The following is a 22450-nucleotide window of genomic DNA, read 5'->3' as shown; positions in this document are numbered from 1 at the left end:
TTAGATTTTAATTTTCTTGTGTTATGTTTTGGTATTGGCATTTTGATCTTGTGTGAGTTTGGATATTTTGTAAACCTTTTACATTAAATTTGCTGGAAAATGTGTTGTTTTAAATGTGTCTCTGTTATGCTCATCTAGATATATTAGGGCTTTGGGTTTGACTTTTTATGTTTTTGAAAGAAGTCTCTAATTGACTGCATTTATTTTGTCAAAAATACAGTAATATTGTGAAATATTATTACAATGTAAAATAACTGTTTTCTGTTTTAATATATTTTAAAATATAATTTATTCCTCTGATGGTAAAACTGAATTTTCCGCATCATTACTCCAGTCTTCAGTGTCACATGATCCTTCAGAAATCATTTGCTGCTCAAGAAGTCTTTTTTTCAGATTCTTTGATGAATAGAAGTAAAACTAAATAAATGTCCTTAAATCTCACTGAACCCAAATTATTGAACAGTAGTGTTTTTCTCTCTCTCTCTCTCTCTCTCTCTCTCTCTCTCTCTCTCTCTCTCTCTCTCTCTCTCTCTCTCTCTCTCTCTCTCTCTCTCTCTCTCTCTCTCTCTCTCTCTCTCTCTCGCAGACACTCACCTAAAGTGGTAAAGGCAGCATCTCAGGTTCTCAGTAGCATGTGGCAGTACAGAGATCTCCGGAGCCTTTATAAGAAGGTAGGAGACCTGCTTCCACTCATGACATCTGTGTCCCACTTCATCCATTCCAATCTGAGGAATTCATTTAGCATGCTAACTGATCTCCCACTCCCAAACGATGGTGTTTAAACTTTTTGAGAAAATAGTTTGGAATGAAAAAAAACTGGAGATGCGGGTTTTTTTGTACCCCTCCTCCTAGACAAAGATGTGCAACCCACTGTTTATTCAGCACGACACCTTGTAGCCGACTGCAAACATTAATCCGCTGTGGCTACCAAAGAATGCTCTATTGAGCAGTAACGGCCAGGCTGAAGAGATATTTCCATTCAATAAGCGCTTGTTGCACTTACTATTGTGTGTATTCATTCAGACGTGTCTCTCACAAATTATTGAGGCAAACTTTGGCCTTGGCTAGCGCTGACTGCATTTACAACGTATTGTGGTCTGAATAGAATCGCAAATAGATTGACGTGAAGAGACCTTGTATGAATGTTCCCATATTTCTAATTAACAACAGACTAATCAAACAGTCTTATTATTTAAATACAAAATCAAATCTTTTTTAGCTAACCTTTGGGGATTTATTTATTTAGTTATTTAAAAAAATCTAACGGGTACTGTAGGTATAGTACTATATTGTATATACAGTACAATATAGTATACTATATAGTTTCCATTTGTAAAACCTGCACCTTTGAGGCCAGTAAATAGACAATGTGCTCATGAAACTTAAATTAAGGGCAATTGGAATTAACCTAATTAACATGTAGCTAGTTTGCTTGGGTCGTGTTCAAACACAGACAACGAATAGCACATTAACGAGGTCAAACCAAACTAAAATTCTCCCAAAATTAACTAGTAGCAAGAGCATGAGGACACAAATTTTGACCCCCTAACAAGCACTAGAAGCCTCTAGGCTGCGAGAACACACCGTTCCCCTTCACTAAGCAATCTCCGCCCTGACAGATACGATGCTGGGAGGTGAGGAACGTCCCAGACTGAGCTCTGTAATGTGTCGTTTTGCCAACTCTGCTCTGAAGAGTAGGTGCTGGAGAAGTACAGCCCACGGAGACGGCGACGGCTGCCACGCTGACCTTTAGAGATGAGTAAAAGGCCACGAGCTGACTGCCTGCACCACCGAGATGAGTTTAGAAGTGTGTCTGCAGGAATAGAGGCGTCCCTTCCCCCGAACCGCGTCGGAAAAGAGAGCTCAGCGCTGGGCTAATTCACAACGCCTGTTTGAAAATGTCTGTAATGATATGTAATTATGGATGTTTGCGAGTTTACCCCCCTGAGCTCGCCGCCATCGAAACCAATGTCGAATTAAGAGCTCTAATTTCATGTCCACATACTAATAATTACCCTCTCTGTCTTTTTTTAAATATTTAGAGCGTTTGACGAAAAGGTAGCATGCGTAGATTATCATGAAAGAGAGTAATTAGAACGCTGATTCCCATTGTGCGAGCTGACTAAACATCTATAAATAATATCGAACGAAAGACCACAGCACTCACAGGTTCTGCAGGGTTGTGTTGGCATGCCGCCTTGAGGCAGGTTATCGAACAGCTGCTTTAGCTGACGCATATAAAGGGATGAGGTCAAGGGCGTGGAGGACAACCGGAGCTCTAAGTGCATCATCAGAGAGGCTGAAGTCCTTAAATCAACAGTATTGCTTATTATATACAGTTCTCGCGTTGATTTTGGAGGGATAGAGCCCTCTCGCACCCTTTTCAGGCTGGGTTTGCAAAGATTTTTAAAACCTCCCACAACCTAACCTGTTCCCTCCAACCCAGCTGAGCCCTGGAAATGTCACCGGGGATGGTATTAAGCAAAGGGCAGCAAGAAAGAGATTGCTATTATTAACATTTGCAGAGCCCGGTCTCTCATCTCATGAGTGCATAATGACAGTTGTTCCACGTGGATGTGTCTTTCTCCCCCTCCGCTGAAATGAAAGGTGTCAATTTGGATGAGTCGGGCCACCTGAGGCGCGATTCTTCGTGTTTTGGGGTGGTGTGACGGATGAAGCTAAGAGAGAAGAGGGAACACAAGAGAAGCAGAAACAAGAGGTTTGGGAAGCCAGACACCTCCCAAGGCTGTGAACAATGGCCCTGTGCCCAGGAAGCTTCTAGCCAGTATGGGAGGAAATTGTGTTATGTAGTTAAACAGTCTTTAATAATATAATCCGTGTTTAATAATATATTAAGTTCTGTATGTCCAGTATGCTTTATTTTCATTTGGTTTCTTGTTTTATAATTTAATTATGAATTAATTAATTGACTTTTTATACTTTATTTGGTAACACTTTACAATAAGGTTTAACTAAGGTATTAACTAACATGCACTAACCATGAGCAATACATTTGTTACTATATTTGCTCATCTTTGTTAACGTTAGTTAATACAAATCCAGCTGTTCATTGTTTGTTCATGTTAGTTCACAGTGCATTAGCTAATGTGAACAAATACAACTTTTGATTAATAATGTATTTGTTAATGTTGAAATTAACATTTACAAAGATTAAAAATGCTGTAGAAGTGCAGTTCATTATTAGTTCATGTTAACTAATAAAACCTTATTGTAAAGTGTTACCCATTGTTTTATATTTTTTATTCAATTTGTTGATATTTTATTTTATTTGTGGAAAAGTACTATATATTTTATATACTTAGCGCTAAATTATTTTTTTTCAATTTAATATAAAAGAATATAAAATATGTTTACTTGAATGATTTATGTTTCAAAAAAAGATTCATTGCATTTATGCTTTGGGAAAAATCAGATGTACAGTACAGTAAATGGATTTTTTTTTAAATCTTTTAAAAATTGCAGTCCCAATTTTTTCACCAATAATGCAAATTATGTATAATTTTGCATAATAAAATGCATTTAATTCATATAAAGACTTAAAATTGATAGAGATCTTTGAAGAAGTGCAGATGGTTCCAGCTCCATCTACTAATAAGGTGTGTGTGTTTGTGAGAAAGCCCAGGAGCACTTGGCTTGATTTACTCAGAATGACGTAGAGCTGGACTAAGATGAAGTGAAGTTTTAGCCTAAGAGAAGAGAGAAGTTGCTTATGCCATTGATCTTGAGCCTGAAGCCTCACTCATGTTGTGCTGAGAGGTGTTACATTCAGCCTGGCAGCCTCTTGAGATGCAGTCATCCTTCCCCAACGCTCTCCACGAGGAAGTATCAGGGTAGTCAATTGCCTCAGCGACCCAGGGGAGCCAACGCAGCAAGAGCAGCGCTCCTGGCTCCATCCGCCTCTGGGAGTATAATAATGAGCGCTTGCCATTGGCTTGCTTCAGTGCACACTTCCACACCATAAGGGGTTTTTTTTCTGCCTGACTCTTAAGCAGCATTATTGAGTAATCATGGGTAGGCAGGTTACAATAAATGCCTCATCTTTGCATGGTCTGGTTGGTCTTTTCAGTCCTGTTCTGAGTCAGAATCAGTCCTGTAATGATGCTTCATGCATTCAACTGGAATTAACAGAATTAACTGAGGTTTTCGGGTCTATAAGACGTGCGTTTATCCAAGTGAATTTACTGCTCAACCTTTTTTGAAATCAGTTTCCTTAGCGTGAAAATCCATCAATCCAATGCACATTATTCTCTCAGACCTGATAAAGAAGAAAGAAAGGAGTTATGGGACGTAATGAATGCAATAAGATTCTTTAATCACATTGAAACTCAGTCTTGCTTGAATGTATTGTTTTCACATGGTGGGAACGTCTTTAAAGGAAGTATATCAAGCTTGGTTAGTTCTGGCAGGTCACGTTAGTCAAGCTCGCATAAGCTGGAACCGTCCTTATAGGTATTTTTTATTGCACAGCCACCCCAACCACCCATCATCATAAAGAATAAAGGTAAAAGTTCTCATTTCTTCCTCTTGTGGGAACCTGAAACTTCAAGTAATACTTACAACAGTGTGAGTAAAAGAAAATGACAAAGTCCCCTACTGAAGAGGTCTTTAGTCGACAGGCAACAAGTGCCGTTCCGTTCCTCTCTTCACACCCCTTGGAGCCTTCAAATACCTGTCCAATGTCATTATTCGCAACAGGCACATTAGTTGGAGAGCGGTGGCTCCCTCTGCCAGAGTTCCAGTCGTGTTGGGAAAGTGGGGCAGCTTTGAACTGCACAGAGTCGGAGGCGCAGGCCCTTTGATCTATACCTCACCTTTCCAACAAAAGGAGTGTCATGGAGGGGCAAATGGGATGTCAAGGGTAGTGTTCTGTGTCCCTGTTAAAAAACTTGTTCAGTAGTTTTCAGACATTCTCCTCGTTTCCTCGTAGCCTGAATATTTAGCTTGCAAACCTTGTTCATTGACTCATTCTGAGACTTTTGAGTTTTGTAATAGAATGAATTTGTTTCCTCACTGCTTAGCTTTACTTTTGTTCTTGCTGTCTGCTCTGCATTTACATAAATGTCCACATGAATCAGCTGTATGAATCATTTGATCTTTTATTCAGTGAGGGCAAACTTATAATCTCATGCATGCTCATAATATCTTATACAGACACCTTAGTCCAATTTTAAAGAGTACAGTCATATTTTAAAACTAGGAATGCACAATATGGATGACAGTTGACGTGTCATCGAGCCGGTGGCCAATGGCTTTATTTGATCTCCTCCCTCAGCCTTTCAGGTTGCTTCAGTCACACATCAAACAGGCTTTCTCCACAACCACTGACTCCAGATCATCCGTCCATTGATTTCTGAACCTTAATCCGGTCATTGATTTTTGTAATGACTCCACACTAGGAGGCCTTAAACTAAACTGACAGAATAACAGTGGGCTAATGTAGCGTACATAGATCCTGAAGAAATGCATGTTGTGCTGTAGGCAAGCATGTTGTTTTGTCCATTATTGTAGATTTTTCTCTGTCTCTATATTTATTTTCTAGGATGGCTACTCGCAGTATCACTTTGTTGGCTCTGCCTCAACAATAGAGCGAGATAGACAGAGACCGTACTCATCCTCACGCACTCCATCAGTCTCTCCGGTCCGGACCTCACCTAACAATCGATCAGGTGAGTATACAAATCTCTTCCTTCACATGTTCTTTTTTTTCTTTCTTAACAAAGACAATGTATACATTTTGATCGAAAGTGCTGAAACATTGAGTCACGATGTTGGTGGTCCTGAAGTCTGATTTAACAACTCCAGATCTTTATGGATTTAAAACGATTACAAATAGTAGCTTGATTCTCTCTTTAACCCTGATAGAATCCTATTAAACTGATGGGGATTTTTCAGTGCATCCTGGGACTCAAGGTTAATGATCCACTCTACTAGTGGGGTTAGTGGATTCATGGCCGGCTGGCTGTGGCTCTAATACCTTTTCCGGTGGACTTAGCATCTCGCTGAAGCAGAAAAGTACTTTTCCTGGATCAGCTTTTGAGAGGGCCGTTGGCGGCGGAAGTAGAGCAGTATTTCAGGATTTTTAGGACTAATGGGTCTTTAAATGGCTGGAAGGTGAACAGAGTGATGAAATTAAGTTCTTTCTTTCTCAATGAAAAATGTAAGTGTTGTGTTCAATTTTGTATTGAGTTCCTTCCCAGGCCATTCTGTGGCTTATGATTATATAGTTTGTGTTATCCTGCGGTTTTAAAGTTTTTTTGAATTAAATATAAATGTTAAATAATTATAAATATTAAAAGTATTATTATATTATATTTTATTTTACATATATTTTTTTAGCTAATTAATTACATGATGTGCCGATTAATTAATTGCAATTTAATCGCACATATCAAATATTAATTTAAAGTCATTATTGTGTTAAATGAGAAAATCATCAAATAGACATTACAAAAAGTAACTTTAGAAAGAAAAATTGTATTTGATTCAACATTGAATTTATGGTAACGCTTCCTTTTACAGTCCTGTTACCCATGTACTTACTATGTACTTATTATAGTAATTATAATTACTGGGTAATAACTAGGTACTAACCCTGAACCTACCCCTAACCCATGTACTTACCTTATATTAGCCAGTACTTTCTAGGTAAGTACACGTAAGTACTGTACTGTAAAAGGAAGCGTTACCAAATTTATTACACATAAACTTTTAGGCTACAATGGCTATATATGTTTTTTTTTTTCAGAAGCTGCATCTGAAATGGTATTTTCAATATATTTATAGACCGAAACAGTTTGGTTACCAACATTCTTCAAAATATATTTTATGTTCTACAAAAGAAATCATTAATTTCACAAGAAGAGTGTGATTTCATGTATATATATATATCCCAAAAAGCAGAGCCAGCCAGTAATGATATTAATTGAGTTTGACAAACCTTAACTACTCAATAGTGTTATTGATTGGATTTTAACATGGCAGAAAGTAAATATTTGGGGTTCAGTAAATCAGATATAAATATATGGATTCAGTGAGTTCATGCAGTGAAGGATCCTTTAGGCTGATTTTCAGAATCTTTTTGAGTGATTCATGAAAAGATCCAGGTCATAAGAGTTATTCTTTCATTAAACGGATTTATCTAAACACGTTGTTTGTGTGTTTTTACATGCAGACAAAGGTGTGCTGTCTTTGCATTCAATTCAGACTGCAAGCTCACATTTAATGTAAAATGTGATTTATTTTGCCGTGACACTGTGGATTCGGTTGACTAGCGCTATATGAAATTCGACGTAGAGAAGTGCTCGCATGATTGCAACATGCTCTCTGCAGCTTTTTAAAATAAATTGATTTGTTTTCTGCTTGTTTTTCTCTGTTGAATCTCTGATGCATCCATTCATCCACTGGTTTGCAGCTGGTGTCATGCTGTTTTGTTGTCTGCAGGCTTTTCCTCTATGGTTTGAGCTCCAGCGTTTGTCATGAAAATGGTGAACGGTAGATTCTTGCAAGAGATCAAAGCACACAGAGTTAGACAGAGAGAAGGAAGGTTGGAGAGAGAGTGGGTTGCTGTGCTTTTTGGCTCACAGCATCAGAATGTGACATCAGTGTCCTCGCCTGTGCTACTCGATTAACATTTCCTGAGATACAGTACATGTGAAGAGCCAAAATAATACAGCAAACACTGCAATTATTTCCAATACCATGATCATGTCATTTTGTTGCAGCATTAGAGACATGCATTCACTGTGGGGAAAATAATATTTTTGTGTTCATTATTACCAGTTCTGGCAACATTCAGAAAGAGAAAGAGATTCAGAAAGAGCCTTTCTATTGTGCTAAGCTCTGATTTTAAAAATAATAATAATAATATATTGAACAAACCAGCATAGCAGGCGAGTTTAATGCATGTTTTAGTTCAAATTAAAGGCCATTTGATCACCCTCCTTCTCAGCACATTCGATCTGTTATCATGGCAATATTTAGAAAAATCTGAATATTTGAAACAATCTTTTTGGATATTTATTATATATTAAATGTATTTTATGAAAATGATTTTGTGCAGTTATTAAGCACCGTAGTATCAAATTGAAGTCAATGTATTTATTTATTTAAAGGAAAATATATTTTAAAAACTTTTGCATATTGTTAAAATGGCATTGCTTAGAGCTACTCAAGCTTCAACCCAAAAATGTCTTTTACTTTATATTATCAGGTAGTAGTTCCTATTTTTAATAATTCTGTAAATAATTCACTTTACAAATGAAAGGTTGTCTTTTTATTATTGTCTTTTTGATTGGAACTTGGATGCAAACCAACACATACGTTTATTCATTACAACTGAGTAAGTCTGGCTTAAGTGCAGAAACAGATTAATTTTATGTAAAAAATAAATAAATAAAAAACAACACAAAAATGTAATAGGTTATAAATATAATTGGATGTGCCACGTTTGACGCTGTTGTAAAATTACCTGTGGAAACTTCACAGTCTAATTCTGTATTAATGCAGCAAGTTGCAACGTTGCTTGGCAACCGTAAACGCATAGTCATGCCAGACACAAGCAGAGCGTCGTGACATCAAAAAGTGAATCGCTCCCATTATAATCAACGAATACACTGAAAGCGCTCATCTTTGAATTTGCATCATGAAAGCATTCATCACACAGTTTGCAGAGTAGATTATGGTTTTGTGCTTGGTGCATGTGTGAATATTTTTATGTAGACTACTAACTAAAAAAACATGTTGCTATCCTTTTTACTTTATGCCTTAGTATATTCATTTTCATTTACGAATGATAGACAGAAAGGAGTGTGACTAATATCAACTGACCTCACATTAAATACACACAGATCAATGTGTGACTGAGGCTGTTGCTCAGTGAAGTTGGAGCTCTGCCTGGTCACTGCAGCCACATCAAGGAGTTTTTTGCTCACTTTTATAATTTAATCACGAAGCATGGAGGTGATGCTTCCAATGCCACCAGACAAGGCCTTCAAAAATACTTTTATGGGATGCCAGACCCTAAGAACACAGCAACCATGATGTAGCGTTGCCAGCTTTTACTGTATTACACATAGAGGGCAGGACTCAAGAGTTCTTTGTTAATATTATTAGAGTACAACTGCGTCCATTCCTGGTGTTTAAGTGGAAATATAAAATACTGTTTGCAAGCAATCTGCACACTATATGCAATAAAATACAATAAATGATGTAGCTAAGTTTCTTGAGTGTTTGCCCCTCATGTTACATTTCTGAGAAACAAGTGCAAGGTTGGCCTTCACATAGACATTTCATAGACATACTGGCAAATTGTTGCTTTCCTTTGTCCTTTTTTGTACCTTATGTGACATGGTTGGTCAAGTTAACTAACATTCAACAAATGGTTAATGTCAGTTACAACAAAAAATTGCACGATTTAATAGGAATTCACTTCCATTTGAGTGGAATTCATTGACAATAATGGTTGATTTTGCAAACTGTTGTGCATATTAGCTGGTATATCAAGACATATTTCTCGCAGAATCTAGTGTTTTTAGTGCTGTAGGCAAGTAGATATATGTGATATAAGTGTAGCGATGCCTGTGGAGCTCAGACACAAAAGCCCTTTCGCCAGCAGAAATCTGTAGAATCTGCTGTGGAGCACATCTCTTCACAATATCCGTTTTTCTTACATGTATTTCGAAACATATTGTTTTCATTTTCTACCATTAAGGACAGAACTGTTCTGTAAAGTCAAAGCTTTACCTGAAGAAAATCAAATCAGCACGAACTGCACATTAAGTTAAATGCATCAGTACTGATTTCCTGCAAAACTGTGTTGCGTGTTTCTCAGAATCCATATTCGTGAGGTTTATGGAAAAATGACCGGAGCCTTTGAGAGTTTCCGCGCTTGTTGACTCGATAACAGCCGGAGCTTCTCCATATTTAAGACGTTGACTCCCTGACGAAGGCTAGTATGCCGAAACGCGTCGGAGTGTTTTAAAGGTTTAAGATGACCAAGCCATAACAATAAAGGCTTTTTAATCTTTCTAAAGAGAGTGCCTTGGAGTTTCCAGAATTTTTGCTACATTTGATTATCCCATCCAAAGAACACCTCAACCAAACATTTTGAGTCCTGGAAGCGCTCCTCTACAGACATTTGGTCAATTTAAGACTGATAATCAGCAATGTGCATATTTTTGCAAAATGATGCATTGTTGAGGAGCAATGATTAGATTAGGAGTCATATCAAGGCAGTTTAGAGGAGGCTAAATCACTTGCAGATATAATCTGATTATGGGTTTGAAATAATTAGCATGCTAATCTTTCTCTTGGCCATTGTGGGTAGAGTGGTGCTTAAAGCTATTATGTGTTTTATTGGTGAAAACTGTCTGTTTGTAAAAGAGCGTGTGTATATGAGCCGGTTTATGTGTTGTGGTCAGGGCTGATCAGTGTGTGGTGTGTGTGTGTGTGTGTGTGTACGTGGGTGTGTCTAAATACCTCTGTGCTGGCCAAAGAGGTATTCCGTGCCCGTGAGCCCTCGGGTAGCTGTGTGCTTTGGAGATAGTGCCGCTGCCCAGGATCCAGGCTCTATCAGACCAGGCCGTAGGAGGGCCGGAGGGGGAGTGGCGCTGATCCGGTTAGAGCATTGAGGCTGGAAGGGATTTTTAGGCACAGAGGGAAGACTCATTCCCGATCTCTGTGACCTTCATACAGATGTTCTGAACGGCCTGAATATACTTCAAGTGATATAGTTAGATAAAACAAGTGGTAACACTTTAGTTTAGGGTTCTATTAACTAGTTCCTTATTAGCATGCATATTACTAGGATATTGGCTGTTTATTAGTACTTATAAAGCACATATTAATGCCTTATTCTACATGACCATTTTCTACATCCCTTAATCCTACCCAATACCTAAACTTAACAACTACCTTACTAACTTTTAATAAGCAGTACTTATGAGTTTATTGAGACAAAGTCATAGTTAATAGTGAGAATTGGACCCTATAACTAAAGTATTACCAAACAAGAATGCTGCCTTTATAATAATTCTGTCTGAAAAAATGGAGGCGATGTATAGTTGATGAATTTTAATTAACTTGTGCACATTGCTAGCATTTCCAAAGTCTGTGGCGTTTCCAGAGATGAGCAATTTGCCCTCCACACAATGGGATGTGACACAATCACAGCCAATCGGAATGAATTTGATGTTTAATATACAGTTATGAGGAGCGGGGCTACCCAAACATATAGCAACATTCTTATAACCACTCAAAATTGCACCTTCACAATTTTCTGTTGTGCCTTGATTTTTTTTTTTTTTTAGAGAATGGCATTCCAAGGACAAATATAGTGTGTTTTGTGTGATTTATTGTTTCTCGTGGCTTGGGAAAGCGGGGTAGATTGGAGCTGGCTGTTAAAGACCTGTTGGAAACGTCCTTCATGCTGTCGTGCTAAACAGCACTAATGATGAATAATGATGAACATCTCTGCATGTCCAGACTCTCGTACAGGCAGGAAACGATGAACCAAGTCAGTAAGAAACAGAGAGAGACAAAATAATTTGGACAAAATAAACTGAGGGTGGGGGCGGGGGGAGCAGAGAACTGAAAAGTTCAAGTTGGTTACACCAAAATGAGAATAGGCAAACAGAACAACAACAGCTAAAAGAGAGAGAAAGCTACAAAGTGTGAAATCAGGCCAGTGTGTCTCCAGATGCTCATAAGAGGGGTTTGTGTGATTATTTGGATTGCAGCCAGCGCCCCCGCCTCACCCAGAGAGATGATCAGCCTCAAGGACAGGAAGAGCGACTACGACTCCACTGGAACCAACGCCAGTTACCATGGAAACAAAGGAGAGCACACCTCCAGAAAAGACACAATGGCAGGTGGGTCTAACTTTAAGAGGAGGAGGAGGAGGAGGAGGAATAGATACAGAGTTTGAAGCACTTAACAGCAAGTAAACTATAGACACTCACAGAACTGTAGGTTCCACTTTGTTTTCTGAGCTTTTCATGTGAAATGAAGGCATCTATGCTGAATAATTTTTCAACGGATGCTGCAGATTGTGAAGTTTTACACCAGAGAATAGCAATGATAGATTTACAATCATTTTGCTTTATTCAAAATTAAGCAACATAGTAAACATCACAGTGGTTTTATATCCATGAATGAATCGATTTAAAACTCTTAATATCAACAAAATCTATGCGAGTCATTTGTTTTGTCAAATATTGATGTATAGTAATGGTAATATATTAATGTTATTTTATGTATTTATAATATTAATGTGTATTAATTTACTTTTATATATATATATATATATATATATATATATATAATTAGGTAAATATTGCCATTTATGCCTGTGTATTGTTATATTGGTGCAGATTATATTGATATTGATGTATAGTAATGTTAATATATTAATGTTATTTTATGTATTTATAATATTAATATGTATTAATTTACATTTATATTAATAATTACATTCATAATTTTAATATATACTGTAAATATTAAGATGGGTACAATAATTCTAGTAGGACTGATGTAAGATGCATTATTAATTGAGTGTATTGTGTATCAAAATATGTCAAACAAATGAGATGGATGGATGGATGGATGGATGGATGGATGGATGGATGGATGGATGGATGGATGGATGGATGGATGGATGGATGGATGGATGGATGGATGGATGGATGGATGGATGGATGGATGGATGGATGGATGGATAGATAGATAGATAGATAGATAGATAGATAGATAGATAGATAGATAGATAGATAGATAGATAGATAGATAGATAGATAGATAGATAGATAGATAGATAGATAGATAGATAGATAGATACCAGATTTCCTAGCTACATCCCTGCCAGCGCATCTTATAAAAAGGTTGGATTTGTTTCAGTCAACAAGTACAATTTCCAGAATTGTTCTTAGTTGTTTAATGCTTGATTTATTTAATAAAAAAAACAGTAAAACATTCTCTGCACATTCAGACTCTCTCTTTCATCCCGCAGTTCAAACCTCCTGTGGAACATCCACATTGTTCCGGAACTCGTACGAGACTTCAAATGACGAGATCAAACACAACCAGGTGAGCAATGAATCCGCCTGAGACGACTCGACTAACCAGGGTCAAACAGGGACTGCAGCATGTGAAATGTGTCTCCGACTGTGGAAATCCTTCCTAAAATCAGACACCATTTACATTTACTACAACTGTTATGCGGTTGTGAGGATAAGTCATTAGCGCATGTTTTCAACACAAGGCAGATGTCTATCTACCAATCCAGAACTGTGTTGGCAAACAAAAGCATGAAGATGTATTCATTCTTGCATAGACCTGTCAGATGTTGTTTATTTGACTTTGTGTATGCTAATGAATAGCAACTATATGCTTCCAAGTGATGAAGTATATTTGGCACTTTGGCCATATAGAAGATCTATTACTTCTACTTGACAAGGTTCATAATGGTAAATTTTCCGATTTCATATGGATAAAGTTTGCCAGATGTCCCTGGCACACTTGTGAAATACAGCGTATGTTGAGCTAGTCGACAGTAATGCTTTCCCAGACGAGCAGCTGCGAGGAGGCTGGGTGCCGATAAGCCTGGCTTCCACATGGATCTTTCTTTCTGTAGCTGGAGAGCATTCAGCTCTGCATCTTTTTCAATTAGTAACATCTCATTTTCTGCTCCGAGTCTCTCTGTTATCCAAAGCAGCTCTGAATGGACTGAATAACTTGAATTTAAAGGGTTAGTTCACTCAAAAATGAACATTTTGTGATCATTCACCAACTCATGTGGTTCCAAACTTTAGCACGGCTTGCTGACTTCCGTGGAGAACAAAAAGAAAACATTATGAAGAATGCAGAATGTTATGATATATTAGATCTCATGTGTACATCTGCAAATGAAAAAAAAGATCAGTGTGAACTTTCCCCTGTGTTTCACTGAAAAAGAAAAGTCATATGGGTTTGGAATGACGTGAGAATGAGTATATGACAGAATGTACATTTTTGATTTAATTAACAAACTCAATCAGTTATAAAGATTCAACAGGGCAAGATTTTATTTTCTGCTTGCTAGGTTGGGCCAGTAGTTCAGATTTTAAATTATGCCTAAATTTTAACTGAACTTTTTATTATGTTCAAATGAATAATTTGTAGTGCTGTCAAATCGATAAATCCTATCTAACAAAAAATGTTATGTACGTGTGTGTGTGTGTACTGTATATACGTGTACTGTATACGTTTATATTATATATGTGTGTGTGTGTGTGTGTGTGTGTGTGTATATATATATATACACATGCATACATATATATATAGATATATACACTCACCGGCCACTTTATTAGGTACCCCATGCTAGTAACGGGTTGGACCCCCTTTTGCCTTCAGAACTGCCTCAATTCTTCGTGGCATAGATTCAACAAGGTGCTGGAAGCATTCCTCAGGGAGTTTGGTCCATATTGACATGATGGCATCACACAGTTGCCGCAGATTTGTCGGCTGCACATCCATGATGCGAATCTCCCGTTCCACCACATCCCAAAGATGCTCTATTGGATTGAGATCTGGTGACTGTGGAGGCCATTTTAGTACAGTGAACTCATTGTCATGTTCAAGAAAACCAATTTGAAATGATTCGAGCTTTGTGCCATGGTGCATTATTCTGCTGGAAGTAGCCATCAGAGGATGGGTACATGGTGGCCATAAAGGGATGGACATGGTCAGAAACAATGCTCAGGTAGGCCGTGGCATTTAAACGATGCCCAATTGGCACTAAGGGGCCTAAAGTGTGCCAAGAAAACATCCCCCACACCATTACACCACCACCACCAGCCTGCTCAGTGGTAACAAGGCATGATGGATCCATGTTCTCATTCTGTTTACGCCAAATTCTGACTCTACCATCTGAATGTCTCAACAGAAATCGAGACTCATCAGACCAGGCAACATTTTTCCAGTCTTCAACTGTCCAATTTTGGTGAGCTCTTGCAAATTGTAGCCTCTTTTTCCTATTTGTAGTGGAGATGAGTGGTACCCGGTGGGGTCTTCTGCTGTTGTAGCCCATCTGCCTCAAAGTTCGACGTACTGTGCGTTCAGAGATGCTCTTCTGCCCACCTTGGTTGTAACGGGTGGTTATTTGAGTCACTGTTGCCCTTCTATCAGCTCGAACCAGTCTGGCCATTCTCCTCTGACCTCTGGCATCAACAAGGCATTTCCGCCCACAGAACTGCCGCTCACTGGATGTTTTTTCTTTTTCGGACCATTCTCTGTAAACCCTAGAGATGGTTGTGCGTGAAAATCCCAGTAGATTAGCAGTTTCTGAAATACTCAGACCAGCCCTTCTGGCACCAACAATCATGCCACGTTCAAAGTCACTCAAATCACCTTTCTTCCCCATACTGATGCTCGGTTTGAACTGCAGGAGATTGTCTTGACCATGTCTACATGCCTAAATGCACTGAGTTGCCGCCATGTGATTGGCTGCTTAGAAATTAAGTGTTAACGAGCAGTTGGACAGGTGTACCTAATAAAGTGGCCGGTGAGTGTATATATACACACATTTGTTAAATGGGATTACTCGCGATTAATAAATTTGACAGCACTAATAATTTTACATATCTAATTGGAAATGTATATTTGTATTATTTATTACATATTTTATAAATTTATTTAACAAATATTTATATATTTATTATTATTATACATTTTTCACACACTTTTTGTAAATATTAAATATTCTGGTTTTTTTTTTACAAAGACATGCAATAATAGCTGTAAATTATTGAAGTTATAAGTATATTTTTTTTAAATTCCAAGACAAAGAAAATGTGAAATAATAGCTGTAAATTATATAACTATACAGGAAAATCTTTAGACAGCAATAATTCATAAATATATACAGTACATGGCCAAACATTAGTAATTCATTTGTAATTTTCAACTTATTTTTACTGATGCTACCAAGACTATCACAAGTCATTCTTGCAAGTTTAACAAAAACTCAAAGATCGTTTTTCCTATCTGACGAGTTAAAAAAGTTGACTAGTAGAATTTGCACCCAAATGTCAGAAAACTAAATGTTGATGTTTGTACATTATCAAAAATATGATATAGCCATCCTTATTGTTAAGCACATCAGCTCTGAATAGAGGAAAAGGCAGCTGACTTTTCCTTCGAAATATAAGACTCGAGCCCCTGGGGGGACGGTTCTGTTGAACAACTTGACTCACAAATGCTTCTTTCTCCTCAGGTCCCAGTGCCTCCCGCACCACAGGAGCCCCCGCACAAGGACTACGAGGCCTACCCCATCTATCAAAACTCCACTAGGAACTTTGAGGAGCCATTTTTTGAGGATCAGGTCCATCGCCCCCCTCCCGCCACCGATCTGAATATGCACCTGGGACTCAAGTCCACCGGGAACTACGTGGACTTCTACTCCGCCGCCCGGCCCTATAGCGAACTGAACTACGAAACGAGTCACTACCCCGCGTCCCCCGACTCTTGGGTTTAGGACTTGGAGCCTCGCAGAGGTGGGGCACGTCGAGAGGCCGGGAAACTGCATGTGCATGCGTGTCACAAAACATTTTTCAGAGAGTTTTGTTCATCTAAGCTGGTTCCATGGTGAAAAGGAGTGAGGAAAAAAAAAGAAAGAAAGAGAAAAGAAGGCCTTGACAGAGAGAGAAAGAATGCGCGTGAGATGAGAAAGAGCACGTACTTTAAAGAGAAAAGAAAGCTTAACCTTTGGTGTAGAAAGTGGGTTTGTATTGAAAGGTATTTGAAAAGTGTAAAGGGAAAAAAGAAGTATAGTAGAAGGCGGCGAAGTGTGTAAGCACAAGAAAATTAAGTTTGTAAAACGAGCTATGGGAACAGCTTTTCACCATTTTCTAAACTTTCTTTTCACGTCACGGTGGATCAAAAGCTTTTTTTCCCCTCTATTTTTATTTGATCTTTTTTTAATTTGATGTAAAGTATTTAGAGATGCATTACACAAGTGCATTGTGTAAATTACACAGACCACTCGGTTCTTCCTGTGGCTTTAGGTATTTGTTTTACAGTACAAAGAAAAAGACAAAAAAAAGTCCTTGGAGAGATGTATTAACCTTCAATGTCCCTTTCCCAACATTTCATTCGAAGAGCAAGGATGTATTTGCCAGTATCGTTCATTCTGAAAATGTGAATATGTCTGTGGCAACTAAAAACAAAAAGCAGATGAAGACCGGAGCATCATTCCACTCTCCTCTCCTCGTCGATGAAGTGCTTTCTCACTGCCTACAAAAATAGATGTAGATTTTTGACATAGATTCTTTTTTTATTTCACTTTTTTCTTTCTTGACGACTCGGTGTGGAATAAAAAATAAATGCGGCTACTTAATCATCCATATTTGCAGGAAAACTGTCTGTTTTAGACCGTGATCTCAGTTTTCTGTGCTAAATGACTGTGCCAAATTTTCAAATCTCTTCAATCAGCACTGGAGACATTTTCTTTAGGTTTTTCAGTTAATAATTTCTTCGATTTGTACATGCATTTTTTTGTTGTTTTTTTTTCATAAGTGTGTTTTACTGGAATTAAGCGAGTCTAGAAAACACTGGAATACTACCAGGAGGGCAAAACTTAACTTTGCAAGCTTAATTCCCTCCAAAGATGTACAAAAAAAACCTGTCTTTCAATGTTAGTTGAGTGTGTGCTGTACGTCGATCAGTGTTTGATATGAGAGGCTTTGTTTCTGACAGGTTGCTTCTACTGTTTGACTTGACAAGAGATGATGAACTGCTACACTGAGATGTTAATAGAGAATGATAAATATATAAATATGAATATAAATATAGATCTATATAATTTTTATGTGCAGATGTCAGTGTCACTGAAAGCAACAAACCCGAAAAGACTAGTATAAAAAAAAAGAAAAACGATTCTGTTTACCTTCATGTTCTGATTCCAACAGAGAAAAGAGAAAATGAAACTTGAAATGTTGACCTGGTCCCAGTTGTGTTGTTACCAAGCTACATAAATAATCACGCTGGATTTGGATTATGTTCTGATGTCAGGACAATAAATTACTCTTTGCGATTTGGAGCTGTGTTCTTATGTCCACTAGACTTGCCATGATATTCACACCGAATGAATTCGCGTTCAAACCAGTTACACCAGTATTACCGCTAGGGGGTGCTATGGAGTAAGTTTCGCTACACTTTAGCGCAAGGCAGTAGCCGCGTTTCCATTACCCTTTAAATTGCGCAAATTTAAAATACGACCAATGGAAACACGTCAATTTCGCAAAAACTTCCATATATCGCAAAAAAAGTTTTTACGCTCACATGAGGTGGTTTTTCAGGCATTCGAAAAAGGAATATTTCGCTAAACTACAATGGAAACAGGTTTTTTTTCGCATTTACAGGTTACCTGGCATACGTAAAAGTCGCAAAAGTATCGCAAAAGTTTTGCGCAAATCTGTAATGGAAACGTGGCTAGTGTGATTCTAAACTTGTTTGTTTGATTCATTTATCTTAACTAAAATTAAACAAAAAATAAAGAACATAAAATTATTTTTAATGTGCACACTTTAGGATTAGTTAAACCAAGGATTAGATTAACCAAACATGCACAAATTACTGAAGACATTGTTCATTATATTTCTCTAGCATGACACCTCAATATACATCAAGCAAAATCGAAGAACGAACTGGTGTGATGTCATTTTGAGCTAAATCAAACCAAAACAAAGTTCGTTTGGAGTTCGAAACAGCTTGCCAAAGCAAACGTTCTGGAAAAGTTTGCTCCAGCTGGTAAACACCTGCAACTACCATTGGTGATTTGCAATTACGTGATAGGTAGGTGTGCTCTGTGGCTCCGCCTACTTCTAAAAATCCTTTATTCAAATCTAATACAATTTCATTAAGATCATAAAAAATCTACTTAGGCCCTATTCCAAATGGCACACTTCATATGCACTTACAGTCTTGTGGAGTTGCAATGGATGCTGCGTGCACGTGACAGTGAAGTCCACGAGAATGTAGGGTGTCCCATTTGTCATTTTAGGTTTTAGAAGGGTGCTTGCAAGCTCCCCTTTTGTGATCAATATGCACAGCAGCAGACTTCTTCCCATCACTCAAAGCGATGTGACATCGCAAAAGTACCGACTCGTCGTAAGACCACAAGTGTTTAGGGGGCCATTTGGGACAGGGCCTACTTCAGGCAAAATTTTGAAGTGCGCATACAATGGACACTTTACTATCCCATGAGGCCACAGGAGAGGATTTGTGAATGACAGTGAAGCAACGCAACTGATGCTGGAAGGTCACATGACAAGCACAGCATGGCGGATATAGTATGTCCTTCATCGAGACAGGAATTAAACCAAGTGTTACTGACAGACTGTGAAGAGAGGGGCTGCAACAATACAAGATATGTTAAAAATAGTGTTTATCAGAATGAAAGAAATGCATGAATGGATATTCTAGTAGACCCCAAAAACAAAATCAAAACTTAGTGAAAGGGCATAATACGGCCTCTTTAATGTGGTATTGTGTTAAGTAATGTGCATTATATATTCATAACAGCAAATGTCTTTTAGACATTTGGAGACTGACCAAGTAGGATTACCCACAATTCCTTTTATTGATCCGCTCCTCTACCACTTCCAGTCGGGTGCCGTATTGTCAGATCCACATCCATCTGAATGCTCTATCACCGTGATGAAAGAAACTACGGAGTGTTCCCTAGGAAACAGGAAAACAGAAGCGGGAGATGCTGGTGTTGAATCCTTCCCATAATCCATAGCTCAGTGGAGAGCACAGTTTCAGAACGTTACATCCCCAGCAGGCTTTGCATGATGTACAACAGGGGTCTTTTGTGCCGATTTAGGCTACCGAACAATTCGCACATGGGCACACAGACGTGAAGAGAGGGCCTGGAACTCTTATTACCTGTAGCAGGAGACCAAATAAATAAGCACATGGATTCTCTTAGTGAAGGAGGCTCATGCCTGGTGAGGCATTATGGGGATTAAGTAACAGGCACCTTAAATTTAGCCTTTTGAGACGGGCTCTATCTACTCATTTCCTGTCAGTGTGAGTATTGTCATTACTTCTCTCCTTCCAGGGACAGAGTTCCAGCATCCAGCACTGAAGAGAGCAGGAAGGACATACAGAAATGAGATGTGTGTTTTTGATCTGTGGCACAAGAACGAGGGTCATGATGGTCATGGAAATGTAAGGGAATTGTAAAACTGATTCTGAAGTAAAAGCCACATGTTTTTCTAGGTTTGCTCTGCTCTGTAATATTGCGTCAGCTAGATATATAGCTGGAGTAAAACTTGCCCTCGAGCCATTGTGATATCATCAGCCTGTCCACTGAGGGTCTTATTGGAGGCATTTGTACACTAGTAAGTGTCCTTGTTGAAATCTTTTTTTTTTTAAGATTTTTTTTTTTTTGACACACAACTTGAAATCTGCCTGAGTGATATCTGGTAAAATTCTTCCCTATAAGCAAGTCATTTTTGAAAGAAATCTCTTATATGCTCAAAAGGCTGCATTTATTTGATTAGAAATACAGCAAAACGGTAATATTGTGAAATATTATTATAATTTAAAATATCTGTTTTCTATGTTTCATATATTTTAAAATGTAATTTATTCCTGTGATGGCAAAGCTGAATTTTTAGCATCATTACTCTAGTCTTCAGTGTCACGTGATCCTTGAGGAATCATTCTAATATGCTGATTTGCTGCTCAATAAACACTTCTGATTATTACCAATGTTGCAAACAGTTGTGCTGCTATTTTTGTGGAGACTGTGATGTTCTTTTTCAGGATACTTTATGAATAAAGTGCAAATGAACAGCATTTGTTTGAAATAAAAATCACTGTAAATGTCTTTACTGTCACTTTTGAATCCTTGCTGGATAGATAAAAGAAAGAAAATTAATGAACTTTTGAAAGATAATGGCAGAAGAAATGTTGGTAATTCTATACAATAAGGCATATTTGTTAACATTAATAAATGCATTAACTAACATGAACAAACTATTTTTACAGCATTTATGAATCAAGAATGGTTAATACAAAATTTTATGTTAGTGCATTAACTCATTTTTACAAATACAACTTTTTATCTTAAAAATGAATTAGTAAATGTTGAGATTAACTTAAATATTACCCATTTCGTTAACACTTTACACTCAGGTTTCATTGGTATTAGTTAGCGACTTATAATGAACTGCACTTCTTCACCATTTATTAATCTTAATTAATGTTAATTTAATACATTATTAAAATCAAAAGTTGTATTTGTTAACATTAGTTAATGCACTGTGAACTAACATGAACAAACAATGAACAGCTGGATTTTTATTAACATTCCCAAAGATTAATAAATACTGTAACAAATGTATTGCTCATTGTTACTTTGTTAGTTAATACAATAATGTTAACAAATGAAACCTTATTGTAAAGTGTTACCAGCATAATTTCTGTAGAAATATTGTTCATTGTCATAGTGTTAAATAATGTAGTTCACTAATGTTAACAAAGTAGGCTAAACCTTATTGTAAAGCGTTACCGAAAAATTTTATGTAATATTGTGTATTGTGCAGTGTGTGTTCTTATTTTCAGGACACTCCCTGACATGCACAGCCTATACAGGAACAAAATATGGATTTTTCTTGCATATAAACAAAAGTCTTGAGTCCTAGACCATTTACAAAATACCATAATTGGATTTGTCTAGATTTACAAACATTAGAGTCGATAACGTTGAATTAGATTAGCATTGTTTGGACACTTGAATTCAAGGAGATTAGTCTGAATGTTGGCAATTGTAGAGCACTTGTCTCAGTTATAGCCTGTAAATGTTACTGACTCACAGGTTGAAATATTTCAATGCAAGACTCGGAGTCAGACACTCACTGTCTCGTCCCCTCGGCACTGTGAAGTTGTAAAATTAAATTCAGAGGCTGTGCAGAATAGCTCAATTTCCCCTGAACTCTTGCAATGATTAAGTGTTCAATATCCAAAGTTTCATTTTCAGTGTGGCCCACTTTACACTGTGGGATTATAATCTAATGTGGCATGAAAATAGGTCTTCAATTCAACAATGTGATTAAAATTTATGCCAGGGCAAATACGGCAAGAAGCTCGAAACCCATCTCTCTTATAGCTCTACTGTTGACAGTGACACATCCATGAATTAGAACCCCCTAAAATGCAGATTTGCCACAAAATCAATTTCTGTGTAGACAAAAGTTAAACAAAAGAATCATCATCCCACTGCAGATGAAATTATTCATGAAGGGAAAATGAATTTTCGTCAGGATTCATTTTGGACTGAACAGGGTTGTTAGCTTAATAGGCATCTGTGAATGTCAGCGCTACACCTTTTGTGCCAGATATGATTAAATCAGTGTTGTTTCTTTCCAAAATGACCAATAGG

General features: G+C 37.6%; 1 protein-coding gene across 3 annotated transcripts in view; it reads left to right on the top strand.

Moving 5' to 3' along the window:
• The window catches only part of ctnnd2a (catenin (cadherin-associated protein), delta 2a), a 323353-nt gene extending 305256 nt beyond the window's left edge, over positions 1-18097 (top strand). For all 3 annotated transcript variants that reach the window (XM_056248935.1, XM_056248934.1, XM_056248936.1), the window contains 5 exons: positions 587-671; positions 5561-5687; positions 11757-11888; positions 13028-13104; positions 16274-18097. In XM_056248935.1, coding sequence (XP_056104910.1) covers positions 587-671; positions 5561-5687; positions 11757-11888; positions 13028-13104; positions 16274-16534 — 682 coding nt within the window. In that variant the 3' untranslated portion in view covers positions 16535-18097. The remainder of the gene's footprint in view (positions 1-586; positions 672-5560; positions 5688-11756; positions 11889-13027; positions 13105-16273) is intronic.
• Positions 18098-22450: the final 4353 nt, after the last annotated feature.

Source organism: Rhinichthys klamathensis, unplaced genomic scaffold, assembly GCF_029890125.1.
Source record: "Rhinichthys klamathensis goyatoka isolate OS25496 unplaced genomic scaffold, OSU_Roscu_1.1 h1tg000059l_1, whole genome shotgun sequence".
NCBI lineage: Eukaryota > Metazoa > Chordata > Actinopteri > Cypriniformes > Leuciscidae > Rhinichthys > Rhinichthys klamathensis.
The sequence above is the reverse complement of the archived record's forward strand: the minus strand, read 5'-3'. Positions and strand labels throughout refer to the sequence as shown.